This window comes from Globicephala melas, chromosome 13, assembly GCF_963455315.2.
Source record: "Globicephala melas chromosome 13, mGloMel1.2, whole genome shotgun sequence".
Classification (NCBI taxonomy): domain Eukaryota; kingdom Metazoa; phylum Chordata; class Mammalia; order Artiodactyla; family Delphinidae; genus Globicephala; species Globicephala melas.
The window spans coordinates 6,928,975-6,952,377 of record NC_083326.1 but is presented as its reverse complement, the minus strand read 5'-3'; the positions used below and the strand labels follow the sequence as shown (position 1 = coordinate 6,952,377).

Genomic DNA, 23,403 nt, shown 5'->3' with positions numbered 1-23,403 from the left:
ATGGCAGCGAAAGCACCAAGTCCTAACCATTGGACCACCAGGGAATTACCCAAAATTTTTTAAAAGAAGAATAATTGTTTACTAATAAAGAATGCTCAACTAAAACCAGAGAAGTTAGGAAAATAAGCCTCTGGTGACAAATAGAAAATAGTTACAAACATTGTTAGTATTAATCCAAATATACCAATAATCACTTTAAATGTGAATGGGTCTAATTACACCAATTAAAAGATAGAGATTGTCAGACTGGATTTAGAAAAAACACACACACACACAGGACCCAACTATATGTTGTCTATAAGAAACCCACTTTATATATAAAGAATCTAATAGATTAAAAGTAAAGAGAGAGGTAAAGATATACCATGATAACACTAATCAAAAGAAAACTGAAATAGCTATATTAATTTTGGACAAAGTAGACTTCAGACCAAGAAAAATTATCAGAGATAAACAGAGACACTACATAATAATAGAGGGGTCATTCTCCAAAAAGACATACAATCCTAAACACGTATGCACCTAACAACAGCATCAAAATACATGAGGCAAAAACTGATAGAAACGAAAGGTAAAACAGACAAATCCACTCTCACAGTTGGAGACTCCAAAACCCCCTGTCAAATAACCAATAGATCAAGCAGGCAGAAAACATTAAGCATATGGTTTAACTGAACAACACTATCAATTTGATCTAATTAGCATTTATAGAATACTCCATCAAACAGCAGAATAAACATCATTTTCAAGCTTGAATGGACCATTCACCAAGAGAGACCACATTCTGGGCCATAAGATATACCTTAACTAATTTAAAAGAATAGAAATAATACATAGTATGTTTTCAGACAACAATGGAATTAAATTGGAAATCCATAGTAAAAAGATAGCTGGAAACTCCTCAAATATTTCGAAATTAAACAACAAACTTCTCAGCAACACATGGGTGAAAAAAGGAGTCTCAGGTGAAATTATAAAATACGTGAGGGTTTCACTCCTGGGATGGCAATGTGGGGAGCCCCTAGGACCTGCTCCCCAGCAGAACAAACATAACTAGTGTAGACTGTGAAGGGAAAAAAAGCCATTTAAAATGTCTGGAAGTTGTCTGAAGGGCATACAGAAAATTAAGAAATATTTATTCATAAAGGCTTCTAATACTTAGTTAAGACCAGTGAAAGTCTGTGGGCCTTGAGCCACCACCTCCTTCCTGTCTTTCCAGCTCCAGCTCAGCTTGATGGAAGCTCTACTCCAGGCAGTTGTGGCCAAGAAGACAGTGGGGATCGCTCTCCCCTCGGGTTTCTATCAGGGAACACAGTATCTCACCAGCAGGGCAAGCCACCAGTATTGCTCATTCCCTCTAACTCTGAGTTGAAAAGCCTGAATTTCTGGTGAGAGCGACCAAAAAATCGGGGGATCCCCTTCCTCTACGCAGTCCCTCCCTACGAAGAGGCTCCACCCCAGGCTTGGCAGGCTGAGACCACTAGGGCCCCAGTGGCCCTCCCTCCAGCTCATTCACAGGGCAGAGGGTCCATGCTGGGAGGGGCCAGCCGCGAAGACCCCACCCAGCACCCAGAGTAGCGGTTCGAGATTTTGCCCTTTGTGTAACATTTTAATTTTCACTTTTGCCTTGTGATGTACTCTTTAAATCTTTATATGTAAGCATCTGTCATTTTAATGAAAAAGTAAACCAGTATGGGCTTTCTTTAAACAGGGGGAGGGTGGGGTTTGGACTGGAAGCAAATATGTCAAGTAGGCTAGCAGTGGTTATAGCCACTGTTACTGCTGTGATAGGATTTTTGTCCCTGCATTTTCAATACACGTAGATAAAGGACGCACGGTCTTAGCTTGAGCTTCTTTAACAAAATTTATAGTCTCGATGTCTTAAACAACAGACATTTACTTCTCACAGTTCCGGAGGCTGGGAAGTCCAAGATCAAGGTGCCAGCTGATTCGCTTCCTGATGAGAACCCACTTCCTGGCTTGTAGACAACCACCTTCTCTCTGTGTCCTCCAGTGGCAGGAGTGGTTGGGTTGGGGTAGGGCGGGGATGAGGAGAGAGGAAGAGAGAGAGAGAGAGAGAGAGAGAGACATCTCGTCCTCTTCTTATAAAGGCCACCAATCCTATCAAATTAAGCTGCCCAGCCTCATGATTTCATTTAACCTTAATTGACTCCTAAAAGTCATATCTCCAAATAGTCACAATGTTGGGTTAGGGCTTCAATATATGAATTTTCAGGGGACACAATTCAGTCCATAGCAAGGTTGGCAGTCTCCGACTGAGACTGGGAGGCTAATCTTTTATATCTCTGGCTTCTAGAGTCTAGCATTTAAACATTTTTTTAATTATTTTTTTTTTCAGCTGCGGCATGTGGGATCTTGGTTCCCAGACCAGGGATCGAACCCACGCCTCTTGCAGTGGAAGCGCAGTCTTAACCACTGGACCGCCAGGGAAATCCCTAGATTCTAGCATTTTAATGTGACAGAATGTGTATATGTAATAGTAGGATAAGATGAGAGGATCAGCTGCCTATTTAGAGGAAGGGACAAGGACACAAATGAAAGATATTACTTAATAATTTTTCAATAATAAGAAAATCCATCCTCTTTCTCATACACATATTCTAGAGAATGGTTGCTGCATACAGGGGTATAAAATGTCCAATGCAAACACTAGCAATGTATGAATAATCCCTTGAATCCTGGTAGGCTGTGGGTGACCTGACCTCAAGAGAGACTCAGAGCTGCCTGGAAATTGGAGCATTGGTTTCTATCAGTACTTAAAAGGAAGAAGAGAGAAATATTAATAGAGCACATTTGTAGTACACAATTTCTCCAGTCTTTCACAATTAGAGGTTGTGTTTTAGCACTTTTTTGGGCATATGCTTAGTTCACACAGAGGAGGAGAATAACCACATTGTATCATTCAATACCTTGGCAAGAATCAGACTGAAAACTCAAACGGGATAATTGGAGAAGAATTTAATTAAAAAGCTACCCACAGGGCTTCCCTGGTGGCGCAGTGGTTGAGAGTCCGCCTGCCGATGCAGGAGACACGGGTTCGTGCCCCGGTCCGGGAAGATCCCACATGCTGCGGAGGGGCTGGGCCCGTGAGCCACGGCCGTTGAGCCTGCGCGTCCAGAGCCTGTGCTCCGCAACGGGAGAGGCCACAACAGTGAGAGACCCACGTACCGCAAAAGAGATTACAGAAGGTAACAAGTGATGGCGAGGTTCCCTGGCGTTCACAAACTCAAGGACCAGTTATTATCTCTAAGCACGAATACTAACGGTCGCATGAGCCTGGGGAGACAGTTCTATGGAGCTGCCACCAGGCAGGAGCTGTGGCCTCTCGTTAGGTTCAGAGCACACCTGTCAGGAACGTAGCAGGAAGGAAGCTGGGAGAATAAGTACCTGCCTCTACTGTCCTCCCACCTGTGGATCTTCCCAGTCCCATTGGCTACATCCATCCTGAAGTCAGAAAGCAAAGGAAACTCTTGAAGTAGTCTGTATAGGTCAGGCCCCCTGGGTCCAGGGCTGGATGGAAGGCCGTGGAGAGTGGTTACTGAGGGGCAAGCGGAAGGCAGTCAGGACATAGTTAGATAACGGCATTCATATATTGACATACTTTGTGAATTTGGTAAAATATTTCTTAGAACAGGCATCAATATTTATATATAAATACTTGAAATTGGGTACTGTAATGTTACATAACTGTATCTTTTATTTGATAGACACTTTTCCCAAAGCACTTAAAGGATATAATTATATTGATATTTACAAAGTGGGCAGTTGTCCGATTCTTGAGATAGAAAAGAGTAAATCTTGCCACATTTTCCAGAATCAATCAATTGTGGAAATGGCTGCCGATCAGATCTCTAATAACAGGGCACAGGAAAGCCAGAAAAGACTGTTTGGGTATCACTTATATCAGTGTGTTCATTTTGCTGAATATGTTCTAATTTCCTGGAACTAAGGTGTTTTTCTTGCTTACCTTCTGAAAGTTCTTCTCCTTAAGAAAAATGTAGCAATGAAAAGGAAAACTCAGTTAGAATTTCATTTTATTAACTGTCATTTTGATGTCCAAGTCTGTATGATGAGGTAATTGCCATGTTTTGGAAAACTTCTGTCTGCGTGGATGCAACCAAACATACTGAAGTACCTTCTGTATAACAGGTACATTTACAAATCTTGTGTAAGCCTTATTTAAATCTAAATTAATAATAACTCATGCATTTCAAAGGTGCTTATAATAAATTGCAAGGTTTTCAATCTTTGCCTCAAAGATTTATCAGAAATCATCAGAGCACTCTTAGGATTTACTACATCCCCCAAACCTCCAGATAAACTTCCTGGATAATCTAGAAAATGGTCAAATTACACCAGGAATCTCTCACTCAGGAGAGAGAGAGGTCACTCAGGAGTCTGAACTGCAGATGAGGGCTCCTGGCTGCACTCACAGCAAGCAGCACAATCACGCCAGCCCACGTGTGCCTGTGCCACGCCAGTGCCTGGAGCAGCAAAGCTCGGCCCTCCAGAGCTTAGCAGTTGTGCATTCATCAGTGGGGTGGCTCTACTCCCCTTCACCACATCCTAATGAAGCTGCTCCCAGGACCTTCACTAGCCCAGACTTTCCCCTCTGCCTTTTACCTTGTACCCAGCATGGGTCCTTATCATGTCTTTAACCTCAATGCCTGGACCCAGCTGTTCACCTTCCTTCTCCCCTCCACACAATGCATTTCTGCACTATCCACCCCATTGTTTGTCTGGGTCCAGATCTCCCCATCATCCATTATGCTCCATGAGTCTTGCCCAGCTGTTGTCCTGCCCCTTCCACTCTACCCTGACTCACTGCCATCCATGGCACCTTTGGATGTGACAACAGCATTCTTCTTCATATCTTTTGACTCACACTTGTTATTGTTTACAAAAGTCGAATCAGAGCTGTGATTCAGCTGACAGGAGGGCAGCCAAATAGAGGAGGCAAGGACGGGATGGTCAGGAGTGAGCGCAGTGATCATGGTGGGTCTCAAGGCTCCCTTTCTGAAATGCTGAAATTGATGCACAAGTCCACCCTTGGGCCCTGCCTGCCTCCTTAGCTTCATCTCCCAGTACCTCTTGTTTGTAGGGATACACCCGTGCCCCTGTGTATGCGCCCTGCCAAGACACCCGCAGACCCTGCCAGCCCATCCGTGTTATTTGACCCCCTTTGTCTTTGCTCACGATGTTCTTGGCTATGTCCCTCTTTATTTTCTACCTCAAGCATTTCCATTCATTTTTCAAAATTCAGCAGATAAATCCGCTTCTATCTGAAGCCTTCCTGAACCCCTTCATTTGGGTTAGGTTTCCTTGCAAATTTCCTCCAGCAATTCTGATTCAACTGATCTATGGGTAGGTTCATGATTAGAATTTTTAAAAAATTCCTCAGATAATTTTAATGTGCTTCAGGGTTAAACACTATTGAGGGAGAAGAAAAGGAAGAGGGGAAGAACCAAGGAGCTGAGGATTTGCAGGTACCAACCTGAGGCTAACTGGTCTCCTTCTGAAATGTAACATTGGGAGGTATCATGGGTTGAATTGTGTACCCCACCCCTCAAATTCATATGTTGAAGTCCTAACCCCACTACCTCAGAATGTGACCTACTTGGAGATAGGGTCTTTCAGAGGTAACCAAGTTAACTGAGGTCATTAAGTGGGCACTAATCCAATATGACTGATTTCTTTATTAAAAGGGGGAGATTTGGACACAGATCCCTTGAAAGGGAAGATGAAGTGAAGAGACACAGGTAGAAGACGGCCAGCCACAAGCCAAGGAGAGAAGCATGGAAGGAATCCTTTCCTCACAGACCTCAGAAGGAAGCAAACCTGCCAACACTTTGATTTTACACTTCCAGCCTCCAGAACTGCGAGACAACAGATCTCTGTTGTTTAAGCCACCCAGCCTGGCACTTTGTTATGGCAGTTCTAGCAAACCAACACAGGGCGTAACTGTAAGAAACTGCTACAGCCATGCCCTGGATTTACTGATTAGTTACAACTAAGCCTGGGTTCTTCCTGATGATGGAGCTATGTATCATTTCAAAAGACCATGAACTCCAGAGGATAGGTTGTTGTGTCCAATATATTCAGTTTAAGAATTGAGTGAGAATGTTCATTTAATGTTTATGTAGTAATGTAGAGTTAAGCTTTGAGTGGAAAACTGTATTCCCAGATGATGCAAAAAAGATGAGATATTGTCACGAAACAGAATACTTTATCTGTGTTTGGTACCACTAAGGCTTCAACCAAATCAAAGCTTTACCTAGAATACAGTATATTTGTTGTCTTCTTCAAACTTGATAAAACAGACTTTGGCTTTACCGATATGCTGGTTGGAAGGCTCCCTTGCCACATGGTCACTAGATGTCAGGGCACACCATTCTTTTGAGGGCATCAGCAAAACATAATGCAAACTTAGGGAATCTTGGCCACAGATGGGCAGTCAACATGCTCTAAAAGTTTATGAAATTAAACTTCACTATCTTCTTTTTTAGCACTCGCTTTTTCTACTATAAGAGGAGCACATGTTTTTAATTGAAAATTTGAAAAACACAGAAGAGTATAAAGAATAAAATGAAAACTCTCATTACTCCACCTGTCAGAAACAAACGTAGGTCCACGTGCTTACTCCTAGGATAAAATGCGTAAATGTGGACCATTTCCAGCATTCTCTGTAAACACCCTCTGCTCATGGTTTCCTCTTCTCTCACTTATTATGACTTTTACCCAAACCTAACCATAATCCCAGCTCTGATCCAACCTTACCTAAACCATAATCTCCCTTTTAAATGTATAATGGCTATTTTTTGAAATTTGTTGGCATTGTGGGTGAAAGGATACATTCACCATTCATAGTACTCACCATGGATACCAAATCTTGTGACAACAACAGCAGTAGGTACCAAACGAGGAAAAAAGTTTTTTAATTTTAAAACAGTCATTTTAAAATACAGGTGAAACACTGACACCTGAGGAGATGTCACAGAGAAATTCAACTTTGGTGAAATGTTTGTTCAAATCTATTGCCTGTGTTTTAAGATTGGGTTGTTTAGCTTTTCTTACTTTTGAGTTTTGAAAGTTTCCTATATATTTTAGATAGATGTCTTTTGTTGGATATGTGTTTTTAAAATATATTCTCCCAGCCCTTCTTGTGTTTTCATCCTCTGAACAATGTCATTCACAGAGCAAAAGTTTTGAGTTTTGATGAATTTCAGTTTCTTTACATTTTTATTTAATGGATCTTAATTTGATGTCATGTCTAAGTACTCTTTGCATAACTCCAGGTCATAAAGATTTTCTCCTATGTTTCCTTCTAGATGTTTTATAGTTTCATGTTTTACATTTAGTTGTATGGTACATTTTCAGTAACTTTTTGCATAAGATGTGAGGTTTGGGCTGAGGTTCTTCTTTTTTTGCATGTGGATGTCCAACTGTTCCAACATCATTTGTTGAAAAATACTATCTTTTCTCCATTGAATTGCCTTTTCATCTTTGCAAACAATCAATTGGCTGTATTTGAGTGAGTCTATTTCTGGACTTTCTATTCTGTTGCATTGATGTATATGTCTATCCCTTCACTAATGCCATCCTGTTTGAATTACTATAGTGTCATGTCTTAAGATGAAGTCGTGTGAACCCACCAAATTTCTTCTTTTAAAAATTGTTTTGGACCAGAAATACATCTACGCATGGAACAACTCCTACAGAGCATCTACTGAACGTTGGCAGAAGACCTCAGACCTCCCAAAAGGCAAGAAACCCCCCACGTACCTGGGTAGGGCAAAAGAAAAAACTAAACAGAGACAAAAGGATAGGGACGGGTCCTGCACCAGCAGGAGAGAGCTGTGAAGGAGGAAAAGTGTCCACACACTAGGAAGCCCCTTCGCGGGTGGAGGCTTCGGGAGGCGGAGTGGGGGAGCTTGGGAGCCGCGGAGGAGAGCACAGCAACAGGGGTGCGGAGGACAAAGCGGACAGATTCCAGCGCAGAGGATCGGGCCGACCGGAACTCGCCAGCCGAGAGGCTTGTCTGCTCGCCCGCCGGGGCGGGCGGGACTGGGAGCTGAGGCTCCGGCTTTTGTCGGAGCGCGGGAGAGGACTGAGGTTGGCGGCGTGAACACAGCCTGCAGGGCGTTAGTGCGCCGCGGCTGGCCGGGAGAGAGTCCGGGGAGAAGTCTGGAACTGCCGAAGAGGCAAGAGACTTTTACGTCCCTCTTTGTTTCCTGGTGCACGAGGAGAGGGGATTAAGAACGCTGCTTGAGAGAGCTCCAGGGACGGGCGCGAGCCGCGGCTAAAAGTGCGGAGCCCAGAGACAGACATGAGACGCTAGGGCCGCTGCTGCCGCCACCGGGAGGCCTGTGTGCGAGCACAGGTCACTAGCCACAAGCCCTTCCGGGGAGCCTGTGCAGCCCGCCACTGCCAGGGTCCCGGGATCCAGGGACAACTCCCCCGGGAGAACGCACAGGCGCGCCTCAGGCTGCAACTTCTCGCCGGCCTCTGCCGCCGCAGGCCCGCCCCACACTCCGTGCCCCTCCCTACCCCCGGGCCTGAGTGACCCAGAGCCTCCGAATCAGCGGCTCCTTTAACCCCATCCTGTCTGAGCAAAGAACAGACGCCCTCCGGCGACCTACACGCACAGGCGGGGCTAAATCCAAAGCTGAGCCCCTGGGAGCTGTGAGAACAAAGAAGAGAAAGGGAAATCTCTCCCAGCAGCATCAGAAGCAGCGGATTAAAGCTCCACAATCAACTTGATGTACCCTGCATCTGTGGAATACCTGAATAGACAACCAATCATCCCAAATTAAGGAGCCCTGTGGATGAAAGGCTCTTGGTGCTGCAGCCAGGAGTCAGTGCTGTGCCTCTGAGGTGGGAGAGCCAACTTCAGGACACTGATCCACAAGAGACCTCCCAGCTGCACATAATATCAAACAGCAAAAATTTCCGAGAGATCTCCATCTCAACGCCAGCACCCAGCTTCACTCAACGATCAGCAAGCTACAGTGCTGGACATCCTATGCCAAACAACTAGCAAGACAGGAACACAACCCCACCCATTAGCAGAGAGGCGGCCCAAAATCATAATAAGTCTACAGACACCCCAAAACACACCACCAGACGTGGACCTGCCCACCAGAAAGACAAGATCTAGCCTCATCCACCAGAACACAGGCACTAGTCCCCTCCAGCAGGAAGCCTACACAACCCACTGAACCAACCTTAGCCACTGGGGACAGACACAAAAAACAACAGGAACTACGAACCTTCAGCCTGCAAAAAAGGAGACCCCAAACACAGTAGGATAAGCAAAATGAAAAGACAGAAAAACACACCGCAGATGAAGGAGCAAGATAAAAACCCATCAGACCTAACAAATGAAGAGGAAATAGGCAGTCTACCTGAAAAAGAATTCAAAATAATGATAGTAAGGTTGATCCGAAATCTTGGAGATAGAATGGACAATAGAATGGACAAAATGCAAGAATCAGTTAACAAGGACCTAGAAGAACTAAAGATGAAACAAGCAATGATGAACAACACAATAAATGAAATTAAAAGTACTCTAGATGGGATCAATAGCAGAATAACTGAGGCAGAAGAACGGATAAGTGACCTGGAAGATAAAATAGTGGAAATAACTACTGCAGAGCAGAATAAAGAAAAAAGAATGAAAAGAACTGAGGACAGTCTCAGAGACCTCTGGGACAACATTAAACGTACCAACATTCGAATTATAGGGGTTCCAGAAGAAGAAGAGAAAAAGAAAGGGACTGAGAAAATATTTGAAGAGATTATAGTTGAAAACTTCCCTAATATGGGAAAGGAAATAGTTAATCAAGTCCAGGAAGCACAGAGAGTCCCATACAGGATAAATCCAAGGAGAAATACGCCAAGACACATATTAATCAAACTGTCAAAAATTAAATACAAAGAAAACATATTAAAAGCAGCAAGGGAAAAACAACAAATAACACACAAGGGAATCCCCATAAGGTTAACAGCTGATCTTTCAGCAGAAACTCTGCAAGCCAGAAGGGAGTGGCAGGACATATTGAAAGTGTTGAAGGAGAAAAACCTGCAACCAAGATTACTCTACCCAGCAAGGATCTCATTCAGATTTGATGGAGAAATTAAAACCTTTAGAGACAAGCAAAAGCTGAGAGAGTTCAGCACCACCAAACCAGCTCTACAACAACTGCTAAAGGAACTTCTCTAGGCAAGAAACACAAAAGAAGGAAAAGACCTACAATAACAAACCCAAAACAATTAAGAAAATGGGAATGGGAACACACATATCGATAATTACCTTAAATGTAACTGGACTAAATGCTCCCACCAAAAGACACAGATTGGCTGAATGGATACAAAAACAAGACCCATATATTTGCTGTCTGCAAGAGACCCGTATGCTAACACATATATATGGAATTTAAGAAAAAAAAAATGTCATGAAAAACCTAGGGGTGAAACAGGAATAAAGACACAGACTTACTAGAGAATGGACTTGAGGCTATGGGGAGGGGGAAGGGTAAACGGTGACAAAGCAATAAAGAGGCATGGACATGTATACACTACCAAACGTAAGGTAGATAGCTAGTGGGAAGCAGCCGCATAGCACAGGGAGATCAGCTCGGTGCTGTGTGACCGCCTGGAGGGGTGGGATAGGGAGGGTGGGAGGGAGGGTGACGCAAGCGGGAAGAGATATGGGAACATATGTATATATATAACTGATTCATTTTGTTGTGAAGCTGAAACTAACATACCATTGTAAAGCAATTATGCTCCAATAAAGATGTTTAAAAAAAAAAAAAAAAATTGTTTTGGGCTTTCCCTGGTGGCACAGTGGTTGAGAGTCCACCTGCCAATGCAGGGGACACTGGTTTAAGCCCTGGTCCAGGAGGATCCCACATGCAGCAGAGCTGCTGGGCCCAAGCGCCACAGCTCCTGAGCCCACGTGCTACAACTACTTAAGCCTGAGCACCTAGAGCCCGTGCTCTGCAGCGAGAGAGGCCACCGCAGTGAGAAGCCCGCACACCATGCAGCAACGAAGACCCAATGCAACCAAAAATAAATAAATTAAAAAAAATTGTTTTGGCTATTCTAGTTCCTTTGTTTCCATAAAATTTTTAAATAAATTTGTGTATATATACACCAAAAATTCTGCTGATACTTTGATTGGAATTGTGTTAAATCTGTTGCTCAACTTGGGAATGACTGACATATTAAATATATTGAATTATCTAACCCACGTATCTGACATGTTTCTCCATTTAATTACATCTTCTTTTATTTTTCTCATTAGCACTTTGTAGATTTCAGCATACAGATACAGCACATATTTTGTTAGATTTATACTACGTGTTTCATTATTTTGGAGTTATTTAAATGGTATTATTTAAATTTTTTTGCTTTCAAGTTGGTATGATGTTCATATGGTCACACGATTAATTTTGTCTGTTGACCCTTTATCTTGTAGTGTTACTAAACTACTTATAAGTTATGGAAGCCTTTTTTTAAAGTTATTTTTGGATTTTCTGCATAGAAAATCATGTTGTTTGAGAATAAGGGAAGTTTTATTTCTTTCTTTCCAATCTGTATGCCTTTTACTTCTTTTTATTTTCTCATTTTACTGACTAGGCTGTAAGTATGATGTGTAACAGGAATGGTAAGAGCAGATGTTGAGCAAGTGACACCTGTTGGCTAGCAGCAACAATCCCAGGGTGTCAACCCTTCATGGTTTGCAAATGTCAGGATAGCAGAGAAAGACATGACTCTCATAGGCGCCGGATGGAACAATGCTTTCCTCACGTAGAGAAGAGACAGAGCAAGATCAGCTTCAATAGTAAGTGTCTGTCCCTCATAGCCAGCAGGGCTTGCCCAGCAGCTGACACAAGGAAATGGTCTGCATGCACCCCTCTTGTGCTGGAATCCATTACCTCCCCTCCAAGAACAGATATAGCAATGGGGTTGGCCAGGTGCTATAGGACACACACCCATAAGCAGAACAAAGATGTACGCATTAAGCCAGGAACAGGGAAAGATATTCCCAAGCAAAGAGATATGCCTAGCTTGGGCTGTGAGGGCTCTTTATCTCTTTGCTAGGAAATGTTCCAGGTCAAAGGCCTCTCTTATACAACTGTGCAAGGGGCAAGAAGCTGCACGTGACTGCGTTTCCCAACAGCAGACATCCTTGCGTTGTTCCCGTTCTTAAGGAAAAAGCATTCAGTCTTTCACTATTTAAGTGTGGTGTTAGCTATAGATTTTTTTTTATGGATGCACTTTATCAGGTTAAAAAGTGGATCCTGTACCTTGTACCTTGCAACTTTGCTTAATTTGTTTATTATATCTCATAGTTTATTTTTTGTGAATTCTTTGGTATTTTATATATATAACATTGTATCATCAAAGAATAGAGATGGTTTTACTTCTTCCTTTCTAATCTGGATTTTTTTTTCTTGCCTAATAACTCTGAAATTCCAGTAGAATGTTGAAAATAGTGGTGAGAGTGGCCATTTCTTGTCTTCTTCTTGATCTTAGGTGAAAAGTTTTCAGTCTTTCACCATTTACTATGATACTAGCTGTGGATTTTTTTCAAAGCTATGCCCTTTATCATGTTGAGGAAGTTTCCTTCTATTCCTAGTTTTCTGGGTGTTTTTACCATGAAAATGTGTTCGATTTTTTTTTTTTTTTTTTTTTTGCGTTACGCGGGCCTCTCACTGTTGTGGCCTCTCCCGTTGCGGAGCACAGGCTCCGGACGCACAGGCTCAGCGGCCATGGTTCACGGGCCCAGCCGCTCCGCGGCATGTGGGATCTTCCCGGACCGGGGCACGAACCTGTGTTCCCTGCATCGGCAGGCGGACTCTCAACCACTGCGCCACCAGGGAAGCCTAAAAAGTGTTAGATTTTGTCAAATGTTTTTCTTCATCAATTGAGATGACCATTTTTTCCTCTTCATTCTATTAATGTGGCATATTACATTGGTTGGTTTTCTTTTGTTGAACCACCCTTGCATCTCTGGAGTAAGTCCCACTAGATCATGGTGTATAATTCTTTTAATATGCTGTTTAATTTAGTTTGCTAGTATTTTGTTGAGGATTTTTTGCATCTATATTTTTAAGGGATATTGGTATGTAGTTTCCTTGTGATGTCTTTTCCTGTTATACTTTGGTATCAGGACTGCTGGCCTCATAAAATGAGTTATGAAGTTGCTATAGACTGAATGTGTCCCTCCTAATGTTCATATCTTGAAACTTAATTCCCAATGTAACAATATTTGGAGATGAAGCCTTTGGGAGGTGATTAGATCAAGAGGTGGTGCCCGCACGAACAGGATTAGTGCTCTTAGGCTCCAGAGAGTGCCATTGCTCCTTCCACCATGTAAAGACATGGCGTGGTGACTGTCACCTATGAACAAGGAAGCAGGCTTTCACCAGACACAGAATCTCCTGGTGCCTTGATCTTGGACTTCTCAGTCTCCAGAACTGTAAGAAATAAATTTCTATTGTTTATAAGTCACCTAGTCTATGGTATTCTGTTATAGCAGCACAAATAACTAAGACAGTGTTGCCTCTTCTATTTTTTGGAAGAGTTAGAGAACAATTAGTGTTAATTCTTCTTTTAAGTTTGGTAAAATTTACCAGTGAAATCGTGTGGTCCTGGACTTTTCTTTGTTGGGAAACTTTTTAAAAAGAATTTTCACACTTTCTTTGTGTGGTAAAATATGCATAACATAAAATTTACCATTTAAACCATTTTTAAATATAGAGTTCAGCGGCATTAAATACATTCACATTATTCTGTGACAATTACCACCATCATCTCCAGAGCTTTTTCATCTTCCCAAAGTGAGACTCTGCATCCATGAAGCAATAACTCACCATTCCCTTCCTCCCCAGCGGCTGGCAACTACCTGGGAGATTTTTTAATTATTCATTCCATTTCTTTAATTATTATAGTTCTTTTTAGATTTTCTATTTCTTCTTGAGATATTTTGGTAATTTTTGTGTTTGTAGATATTTGTCTAGTTCATGCAGATTATCTAATTTGTTGGTGTAAATTTGTTCATAGTATTTTCTGACAACCCTTTTTATTTCTGCAAGATTAGAGGTAAGGTCCCCACTTTCACTTCTGATTTAGTTATTTGTGTTTTCTTTCTCTCACACACACACTCTCTACCTAAATTTTGTTAATCTTTCCTCAGAACTAACTTTTATTTTTGTTGATTTTCTCTATTATTTTTCTATTCTATATTTCATTTATCTCCACTCTGCAAGCCAGAAGGGAGTGGCAAGACATATTTAAAGTGATAAAAGGGAAAAACCTACAATCAAGATTACTCTATCCAGCCAGGATCTAATTCAGATTCGACAGGGAAATTAAAACCTTTACAGACAAGTTAAAGCTAAGAGAATTCAGCACCACCAAACCAGCTTTACAACAAATGCTAAAGGAATTTATCTAGGCAGGAAACACAAGAGAAGGAAAAGACCTACAATAACAAACCCAAAACAATTAAGAAAATGGTAATAGGAACATACATATCAATAATTACCTTGAATGTAAATGGATTAAATGCCCCAACCAAAAGACATAGACTGGCTGAACGGATACAAAAACATGACCCATATATCTGCTGTATACAGACTGAAAGTGAGGGGATGGATAAAGATATTCCATGCAAATTGAAATCAAAAGAAAGCTGGAGTAGCAATTCTCATTATCAGACAAAATAGACTTTAAAATAAAGACTATTACAAGAGACAAAGAAGAATACTACATAATGATCAAGGTATCAATCCAAGAAGAAGATATAACAATTGTAAATATTTATGCACCCAACATAGGAGAACCTCAATACATAAGGCAAATACTAACAGCCATAAAAGGGGAAATCGACAGTACCACAATCATAGTAGAGGACTTTAACACCCCACTTACACCAATTGACGGATCATCCAAAATGAAAATAAAAAAGGAAACACAAACTTTAAATGATACATTAAACAAGATGGACTTACTTGATATTTACAGGACATTCCATCCAAAAACAACAGAATACACTTTCTTCTCAAGTGCTCATGGAACATTCTCCAGGATAGATCATATCTAGGGTCACAAATCAAGCCTTGGTAAATTTAAGAAAACTGAAATCATATCAAGTATCTTTTCTGACCACAATGCTATAAGACTAGACATCAATTACAGGAAAAAAACTGTAAAAAATACAAACACATGGAGGCTAAACAATACACTACTAAATAATCAAGACATCACTGAAGAAATCAAAGAGGAAATCAAAAAATACCTAGAAACAAATGATAATGAAAACACGACGACCCAACACCTATGGGATGCAGCAAAATCAGCTCTAAGAGGGAACTTTATAGCAATACAATCTTACCTCAAGAAGCAAGAAACATCTCAAATAAACAACCTAACTTTACACCTAAACCAATTAGAGAAATAAGAAAAAAAAAAAAGAAACCCAAAGGTAGCAGAAGGAAGGAAATCATAAAGATCAGATCAGAAATAAATGAAAAAGAAATGAAGGAAATGATAGCAAATATCAATAAAACTAAAAGCTGGTTCTTTGAGAAGATAAACAAAATTGATAAACTATTAGCCAGACTCAAAAAAAAGGGAGAAGACTCAAATCAATAGAATTAGAAATGAAAAAGGAGAAGTAACAACTGACACTGCAGAAATACAAAGGATCATGAGAGATTACTACAAGCAACTCTATGCCAATAAAATGGACAACCTGGAAGAAATGGACAAATTCTTAGAAAAGCACAACCTTCCGAGACTGAACCAGGAAGAAATACAAAATATAAACAAACCAATCACAAGCACTGAAATTGAGACGGTGATTAAAAATCTTCCAACAAACAAAAGCCCAGGACCAGATAGCTTCACTGGTGAATTCTATCAAACATTTAGAGAAGAGCTAACACCTATCCTTCTCAAACTCTTCCAAAATATAGCAGAGGGAGGAACACTCCCAAACTCATCCCACGAGGCCACCATCACCCTGATACCAAAACCAAAGATGTCACAAAGAAAGAAAACTACAGGCCAATATCACTGATGAACATATATGTAAAAATCCTCAACAAAATACTAGCAAACAGAATCCAACAGCATATTAAAAGGGTCACATACCATGATCAAGTGGGGTTTATCCCAGGAATGCAAGGATTCTTCAATATATACAAATCAATCAATGTGATACACCATATTAACAAATTAAAGGAGAAAAACCGGGGCTTCCCTGGTGGCGCAGTGGTTGAGAGTCCGCCTGCCGATGCAGGGGACATGGGTTCGTGCCCCGGTCCAGGAAGATCCCACATGCCGTGGAGCGGCTGGGCCCGTGAGCCATGGCCGCTGGGCCTGTGTGTCCAGAGCCTGTGCTCCGCAACGGGAGAGACCACAACAGTGAGAGGCCCGCGTAGCACAAAAAAAAAAAAAAAAAGGAGAAAAACCATATGATCATCTCAATAGATGCAAAAAAAGCTTTTCACAAAATTCAACACACATTTATGATAAAATTCCTCCAGAAAGTAGGCAGAGAGGGAACTTACCTCAACATGATAAAGGCCATATATGACAAACCCACAGCCAACATCGTTCTCAATGGTGAAAACTGAAACCATTTCCTCTAAGATCAGGAACAAAACAAGGTTGTCCACTCTCACCACTATTATTCAACATAGTTTTGGAAGTTTTAGCCACAGCAATCAGAGAAGAAAAAGGAATCCAAATTGGAAAGAAGTAAAGCTGTCACTGTTTGCAGATGACATGATACTATACATAGAGAATCCTAAAGATGTCACCAGAAAACTACTAGAGCTGATCAATGAATGTGGTGAAGTAGCAGGATACAAAATTAATGCACAGAAATCTCTTGCTTTCCTATACACTAACGATGAAAGATCCTAAAGAGAAATGAAGGAAGCACTCCCATTTATCATTGCAACAAAAAGAATAAAATACCTAGGAATAAACCTACCTAAGGAGACAAAAGACCTGTATGCAGAAAACTATAAGACACTGATGAAGGAAATCAAAGATGATACAAACAGATGGAGAGATATACCATGTTCCTGGATTGGAAGAATCAACATTGTGAAATGACTATACTACCCAAAGCAATCTACAGATTCAATGCAATCCCTAACAAACTACCAATGGCATTTTTCACAGAACTAGAACAAAAAATTTCACAATTTGTATGGAAACACAAAAGACCCTGAATAGCCAAAGCAACCTTGAGAAAGGAAAACGGAGCTGGAGGAATCAGGCTTCTGGACTTTAGACTATACTACAAAGCTACAGTAATCAAGACAGTATAGTACTGGCACAAAAACAGAAATATAGATCAATGGAACAGGATAGAAAGCCCAGAGATAAACCCACGCACATATGGTTACCTTATTTTTGATAAAGGAGGCAAGAATATACAATGGAGAAAAGACAGCCTCTTCAATAAGTGGTGCTGGGAAAACTGGACAGCTACATGTAAAAGAATGATATTAGAACACTTCCTAACACCATACACAAAAATAAACTCAAAATGGATTAAAGACCTAAATGTAAGACCAGACACTATAAAACTCTTAGAGGAAAACATAGGCAGAACACTGTATGGCATAAATCACAACAAGATCTTTTTTGACCCACCTCCTAGAGAAGTGGAAATAAAAACAAATATAAACAAATGGGACCTAGTGAAACTTAAAAGCTTTTGCACAGCAAAGGAAACCATAAACAAGACCAAAAGACAACCCTCAGAATGGGAGAAAATATTTGCAAATGAAGCAATTGACAAAGGATTAATCTCCAAAATTTACAAGCAGCTCATGCAGCTCAATAGCAAAAAAACAAACAACCTCCCCTTAAGGACCAACGTCCCCCTCATTGTCCTGGACTTTGCCCATTAGATTCTGCCCTCTGTTTCCTATGTAATTAACCTCCTCCCCCTTGAATTTAAAAAACAAACAAACAAAAACAAAACAAAAACCCAGCTCAGATCAATTAATCAGCCAATCAGTAAATCATTCTATACAACTAAATATCCCAGCCTTTAATCATTTTGCTTTTAGCATTGTTTTCCATGAACATTTTTCCCAGTGCATGTTTTAGACCCTCAATAAAGCCTCTTGGTGAATTTTCTAACAACACTACCTGCAGCTGGGGGAATATGTCCCACAGGGCAGTGCAATACAGGATCCGCTATCCCTGTACATTCTATTGCTAAGCTATTTATCATCCAAAATGAAATGTCTGGATTATCTGGCCCATGATCTACTGTGCTGTTCTGTTCTTGACCAGCTCCTGGAGGTCCTGCCCTTTCATCTGGCCTGCCGCATAGATGTTCATGACAAATTTGGAATTGACAACAATATCCTCATCACACTCAGATTTGTTATTGATTAGAAAAACAGGGTCAGGGACTTCTCTGGTGGCACAGTGGTTAAGAATCTGCCTGCCAATGCAGGGGACATGGGTTCGAGCCCTTGTCCAAGAAGATCCCACATGCCGCAGAGCAACTAAGCCCCTGCGCCACAACTACTGAAGCCCGTGCGCCTAGAGACCCTGCTCCGTAACAAGAGAAGCCACTGCAATGAGAAGCCTGAGCACTGCAAGGAAGAGCAGCTCCTGCTCACCGCAACTGGAGAAAGCCCTCAGGCAGCAACGAAGACCCAATGCAGCCAAAACTAAATAAAATAAATAAAAAAAATTTTTAAGTGAAAAGAACGGAAAACAGGGTCAGAATTGGAGTTCAGCTGACAGGAGGGGAACCAGATCAGGAATGTCTGATACACAATGGTCACGGGTGAGCACGGTGATTGTGGCAGGACTCACTTTTTTTTTCCCCCTGAAAAAAGTGCCTTCATGGCTCCCTATCATCTTCAAAGGAAAGCCCAGGTTCCTTGGTATGACATACCGGTTGCCCTGGCTCCTGCCTACCTCAGCAACCAGCCTCTCTAGCCAAGCAGTTAATCCCACCCGAACAGCTGTTTCTGGAGGTTGCCACTTCTGTGTGCCTCCAACCGCACCCTACCAGTACAAGCATGCTCTTTGATACCTCTGAGTTTCTGTTCATCACGTTCTTCTGTCCAGAATATCCTTCGGCCCACAAAATCTTTTTATCCTCTGTGAATAATTCGAATCATCTTTCAAAATTTAAGTCAATAATTACCTCTGCAGGGAATCTTCCTTGATCCGTTTAGACTAGGTCATATTTTTCTGAAATTTGCGTTCCTTTATTATTGATGCGATTTTAACAATTTAATGAAAGTGTTTGCTTTTATATCGTCTCTCCAACTACATCGTGAGTTTCTCATGGGAAAGGACTGTTATGGTAGTTACCATAATCGATTTCCTGAGCGTCTGCACCTTTCCATCAGAACCTGAGAGGAAGCGAGGAACGGAGCCTATGGGCGTGACCAATGGTGAGGTGAGAACTGCGCAGACTCAGCCATTCAAGGAAGTCGCGAGTCCTGGAGTCTTCGGTTCCCATGGAGACAGAGCCGCTTCCGGTCTCTTACTTGGAAAGTATCCCCTCTGAGCGCAGGGCGCTGATAGGCGTCCTGCAGCGGGAGGTGTAGGGCCCCACTCCCAATGGTTATCATGGTAAATCTCGGGGGTTGGCGGGAGTGTGCGAGACCCTTAGATTTCTCCGGCTTTCCCCATCCTTAGGCCCAACCTAGCGCACCCAACTGGATCGCAGTCAGGGCTCCAGTTAAGAGGGGACTGTGCTCTGGTTCACTAGGGCGGTTTGGCAGGTGAGTTCACTACGTACCCTACTCCTAAGAAATATACCCCACTAGTCAGACTCAACATATAAATTATGTCTCTGGAAAATCATAATTTGAGGTCTTGAATGTCCTTCAGTGTCCAAGGTACATCGGGGAGGGGGGTCGGGGATGCTGTCCACTTGTGATAGGTTATGTCCCAAGAGACAGGGCTGAGAGGTTATGTCCCAAGAGACAGGGCTGAGAGGCAGGAGATCTGGGCTCTGAGCTGGCTGTTAACCAGCTTGAGATATGGAACTAGTTCTGCATCTCTTGGAGTGTGGTCTGTGGTATGTGATGGAGCTGTGGATTTCATGCCTATGTCCCTCAGCCTTCTATGACTGCTTTATGTGACCGGTTCTACCCTGAGAGATGCTTGGCGGAACTGACCCTGCAGACCTGGAAACTGGAGGAAGGAATGCTGCTTGCCATAGAATATTGATAATTTCTGCATAGCACTGTAGAATTGTTGGTATAAGCACCCAAATTCCTTTGTTTCTGCCTAACCAGTACAACACTCTAGTAACCCCTCCATTTGCATTTATGCAATTACAGACATACTGATTTAGCCCCACATTGATTCTGCAATGTGTACAGTATGATGGAAGACACAGGAGGTCACAATTATCCCATGCATTGCTGGTGCGAATGTAAAATGATGCAGCCACTTTGGAAAACAGCCTTGCAGTTCATCAGATGATTAAAGGTAGAGTTACCATATGATCCAGCAATTCCATTCCGAGGTATATACCCAAGAGTAATGAAAACATATGTCTATGTAAAAACTTGTACACAAATGTTCATAGCAGCACGGTTCATAACTGCTAAAAAAGTGGAAACAACCCAAATGTCCATCAACGAATGAGTGGTAAAATGTGGTAATCCAAATAATGGAATATTATTTGGCTATAAAAAGGAATGAAGTACTAATACATGCTACCACATGAATGAACCTTGAAATTTTGCTAAGAAACCAGTCACAAAAGTCTACATATTGTATAATTCCATTAATATGAAATGTCCAGTCTAAGCAAATCTATAGAAACAAAAAGTAAATTAGTGCGTGCTTAGGGATGGAGAGGTTGAAGGGAAGTGGGGAATGTCTGTTAATGGGTACAGAGTTCCTTTTTTGAGGTGATGAAAATGTTCTAAATTGATTTTGGTAATCGTTGTACAACTGTGAATATACAAAAAAAACATTGAATTGTACACTGTAAACAGGTAAATTTTATGACATGTGAATTATATCTTAATAAAGATGTTTTCCAAAAAACAATGAGATAAATAAAATACATTGCTCATGAGACTGGTACAGCCACTCTGGAAAAGTTGGCAGTTTTAAAAAACTTACCAAATCACCCTACAATCCCAAGTAGGTATTTACTCAAGAAAAATGAAAATTTATGTTCACGTAAAAAATTGTATGCAAATATTTATAGCAAGTTTATTCATAACCACCAAAACCTGAAAACAACCTAAATGCCTTTCAGTAGATAGATAAAATATGGTACATTCATACAAAGAATACTAACACAATTAAAAAGAAGGAACTATTGATACATGCAACAACTTGGATGGATTTCAAAAGTATTAATCCAAGTGAAACAGGCCCATGTAAAAAGTTTCCTTTTATATGACATTTTGGTAAAGATGAAATTATAAATAGTATAATTATTAACATGTTGCAACAAAGGAGTTCCAAACACCCTAAAAGGAAGGGTCTGGCCCAAAGATTCTTCCTGATGGATTGAAGAAGTTGCTTGTACAATGCTGAGATTAAAAACAGTTACCTTATCAAGGAAGAGTTGTAACTAATCTTAAAATACTATAATGGTAGAAAAAAAGTCAGTGACTTCCCTCCTCTCCCGTTTTTGTCAGATCAAAGGAAAATATTTATGAAATGAAAACAGTAACCTTTGTATTTGCCATTCTTCTTTGTAGTATTACAAATGATTTTTCAAAAAATCCTTATTTAATGAGCAAATATAAGCACATATATTGTAAATTCATAAAGATTACATAATACATTTAAGAATAAACAATACAATGTTTTATAGCTACATTTGTTTTTTGAAATGCAAACAAAAACACTATCTATATTAAGATAAAACAGTAAAAACTGTTCCAAACTATTTCAAAGAAATTACAAGAATTTTTTTTTTGTTCTTTGTTTTGTTTTCACACAATTCCCTGTTATGCTTGAGATCAAAAGAATGTTGGGACAATTACACTTTTTAAAACAGCGCAAAGCAGAGACATAACATGGTAGCCTACCATAAACATTCTGAAACTTGCAAACATTTGTTTTATCTTCCTAAATCATCAAGAGAAGAAAAGGGTCAGTCGGGGACACAGGAGGGAAACAAAGTCATATCACAATACTAGAAAAAAAAGACAATCTGGCAAGTGGTGATAGTAACTTTTAATTCAGTTGTGGCGTGAAAGGTGGTGCCTGGGAGAGAATAACAATTATCACACAGCGGCCTCCAGCAGATCTCCCACTGCTGATGAGATTCCTCTTTCTATCCTAGTACTCATGGCCCACAGAAGGTAGGGAGGATGGAGGCTGACAAACGCAGTCAGATACCCAAGGAAGCAGCCTCACGTCCCCTGTCCAGGTGACACCTATCCCTGATGGGCTGCAAACTCCAGCCAGCCAGTGATGCAGGTTTTCTGACTCCTGCTTCTCCTTGTGTCACGGTCCCCAGGGACCAGTGATGCACTTCCTGGCTTACTGAGGTCAACCCAGTTCCCAAGCCACATGCTCTTCATGCCGCCTGTCGCTGGATCTGAACTGGTTGGGCCAGGGCTCTGTGATCTGGCTCTCCCTAGGCAGCGGCAGAGGGGTGAGTCCTTGAGGGGGGTGAGAGTGGCACTGTCTTGTGACTTTGTTAAATTAACATTTGTTAAGTGAGGCACAGGGTGCAGGTTGGTGACAACAGGACCACAAGAATAATTAGAGAAGTTTATTACTCACAGGTCCTGGAGAAAGTACACTTCATCTCTACAGCAGCTGTCAGGTCAAGGCAGAGTGCAAGAAGGCAGGACACGGGGGCACATGCCCTTGCTAGGGTCCCTGGGTGGAGTGCTTTGGGCTTCCCAGGCTAGGATCCGATAGGTCAATTCAAACCAGAATTTTGGTAAGCCGCAGGAGTTCTATCTAAGGGGTGCATAAGGCATACAGGCGCTGGGAAGCGGGGGAGACTGTTGATCAAAAGAGCTGTTGGGGAAGGCATACCAGGAACTTCTGTTTGCCTGTGACTCTGTGGCTGCCATGGAGGGTGTGCGCTTGCATGAGGGGGCTAGTGTCAGTTTAAGGTCCCTGCAAACCACTTGGCCAAACAAAATGGATGAGGAGGCAGCAATACCCAGGAGTAGTAGCTCAGTTAAACTCTCCGTTATGTCGACATGGGTTTCTCCGTAAGAGTGAAGGGCGCCCGGGGGCCGGCTGCAGACCCGGCCAGGAAGACGCCCGGCCTCCACCCGGTCCCCGGGGCTCGGCTGAGAGCTACCCTGCCGGTGGGTAGTGTCTGGAAGAGTCTCCCCAGGAGAGTGCCGGGCTCGGGCACAGCCCGGGCCT

The 23,403-nt window shown here is 41.7% G+C and overlaps 1 protein-coding gene across 15 annotated transcripts in view; it reads right to left on the bottom strand.

The window, feature by feature from the left end:
• The window catches only part of SKA1 (spindle and kinetochore associated complex subunit 1), a 40,887-nt gene extending 21,421 nt beyond the window's left edge, over positions 1-19,466 (bottom strand). For 3 of the 15 annotated variants that reach the window (XM_060310815.1, XM_060310828.1, XM_060310829.2), the window contains exons 1-2: positions 19,229-19,466; positions 15,045-15,132 (exon numbers count right to left, since the gene is read on the bottom strand). Coding sequence is in view for 2 of the 15 variants with exons in the window: in XM_060310829.2 (XP_060166812.1) it covers positions 15,045-15,113 (69 nt within the window). In the remaining 13 variants the exon portion in view is untranslated. Of the gene's footprint in view, positions 1-1,900; positions 2,009-3,408; positions 3,560-3,988; positions 4,007-15,044; positions 15,133-19,114 lie in introns of all 15 variants that reach the window. The other 12 variants (XM_060310825.1, XM_060310830.1, XM_060310816.2 and 9 more) reach the window with 11 other exon arrangements.
• Positions 19,467-23,403: the final 3,937 nt, after the last annotated feature.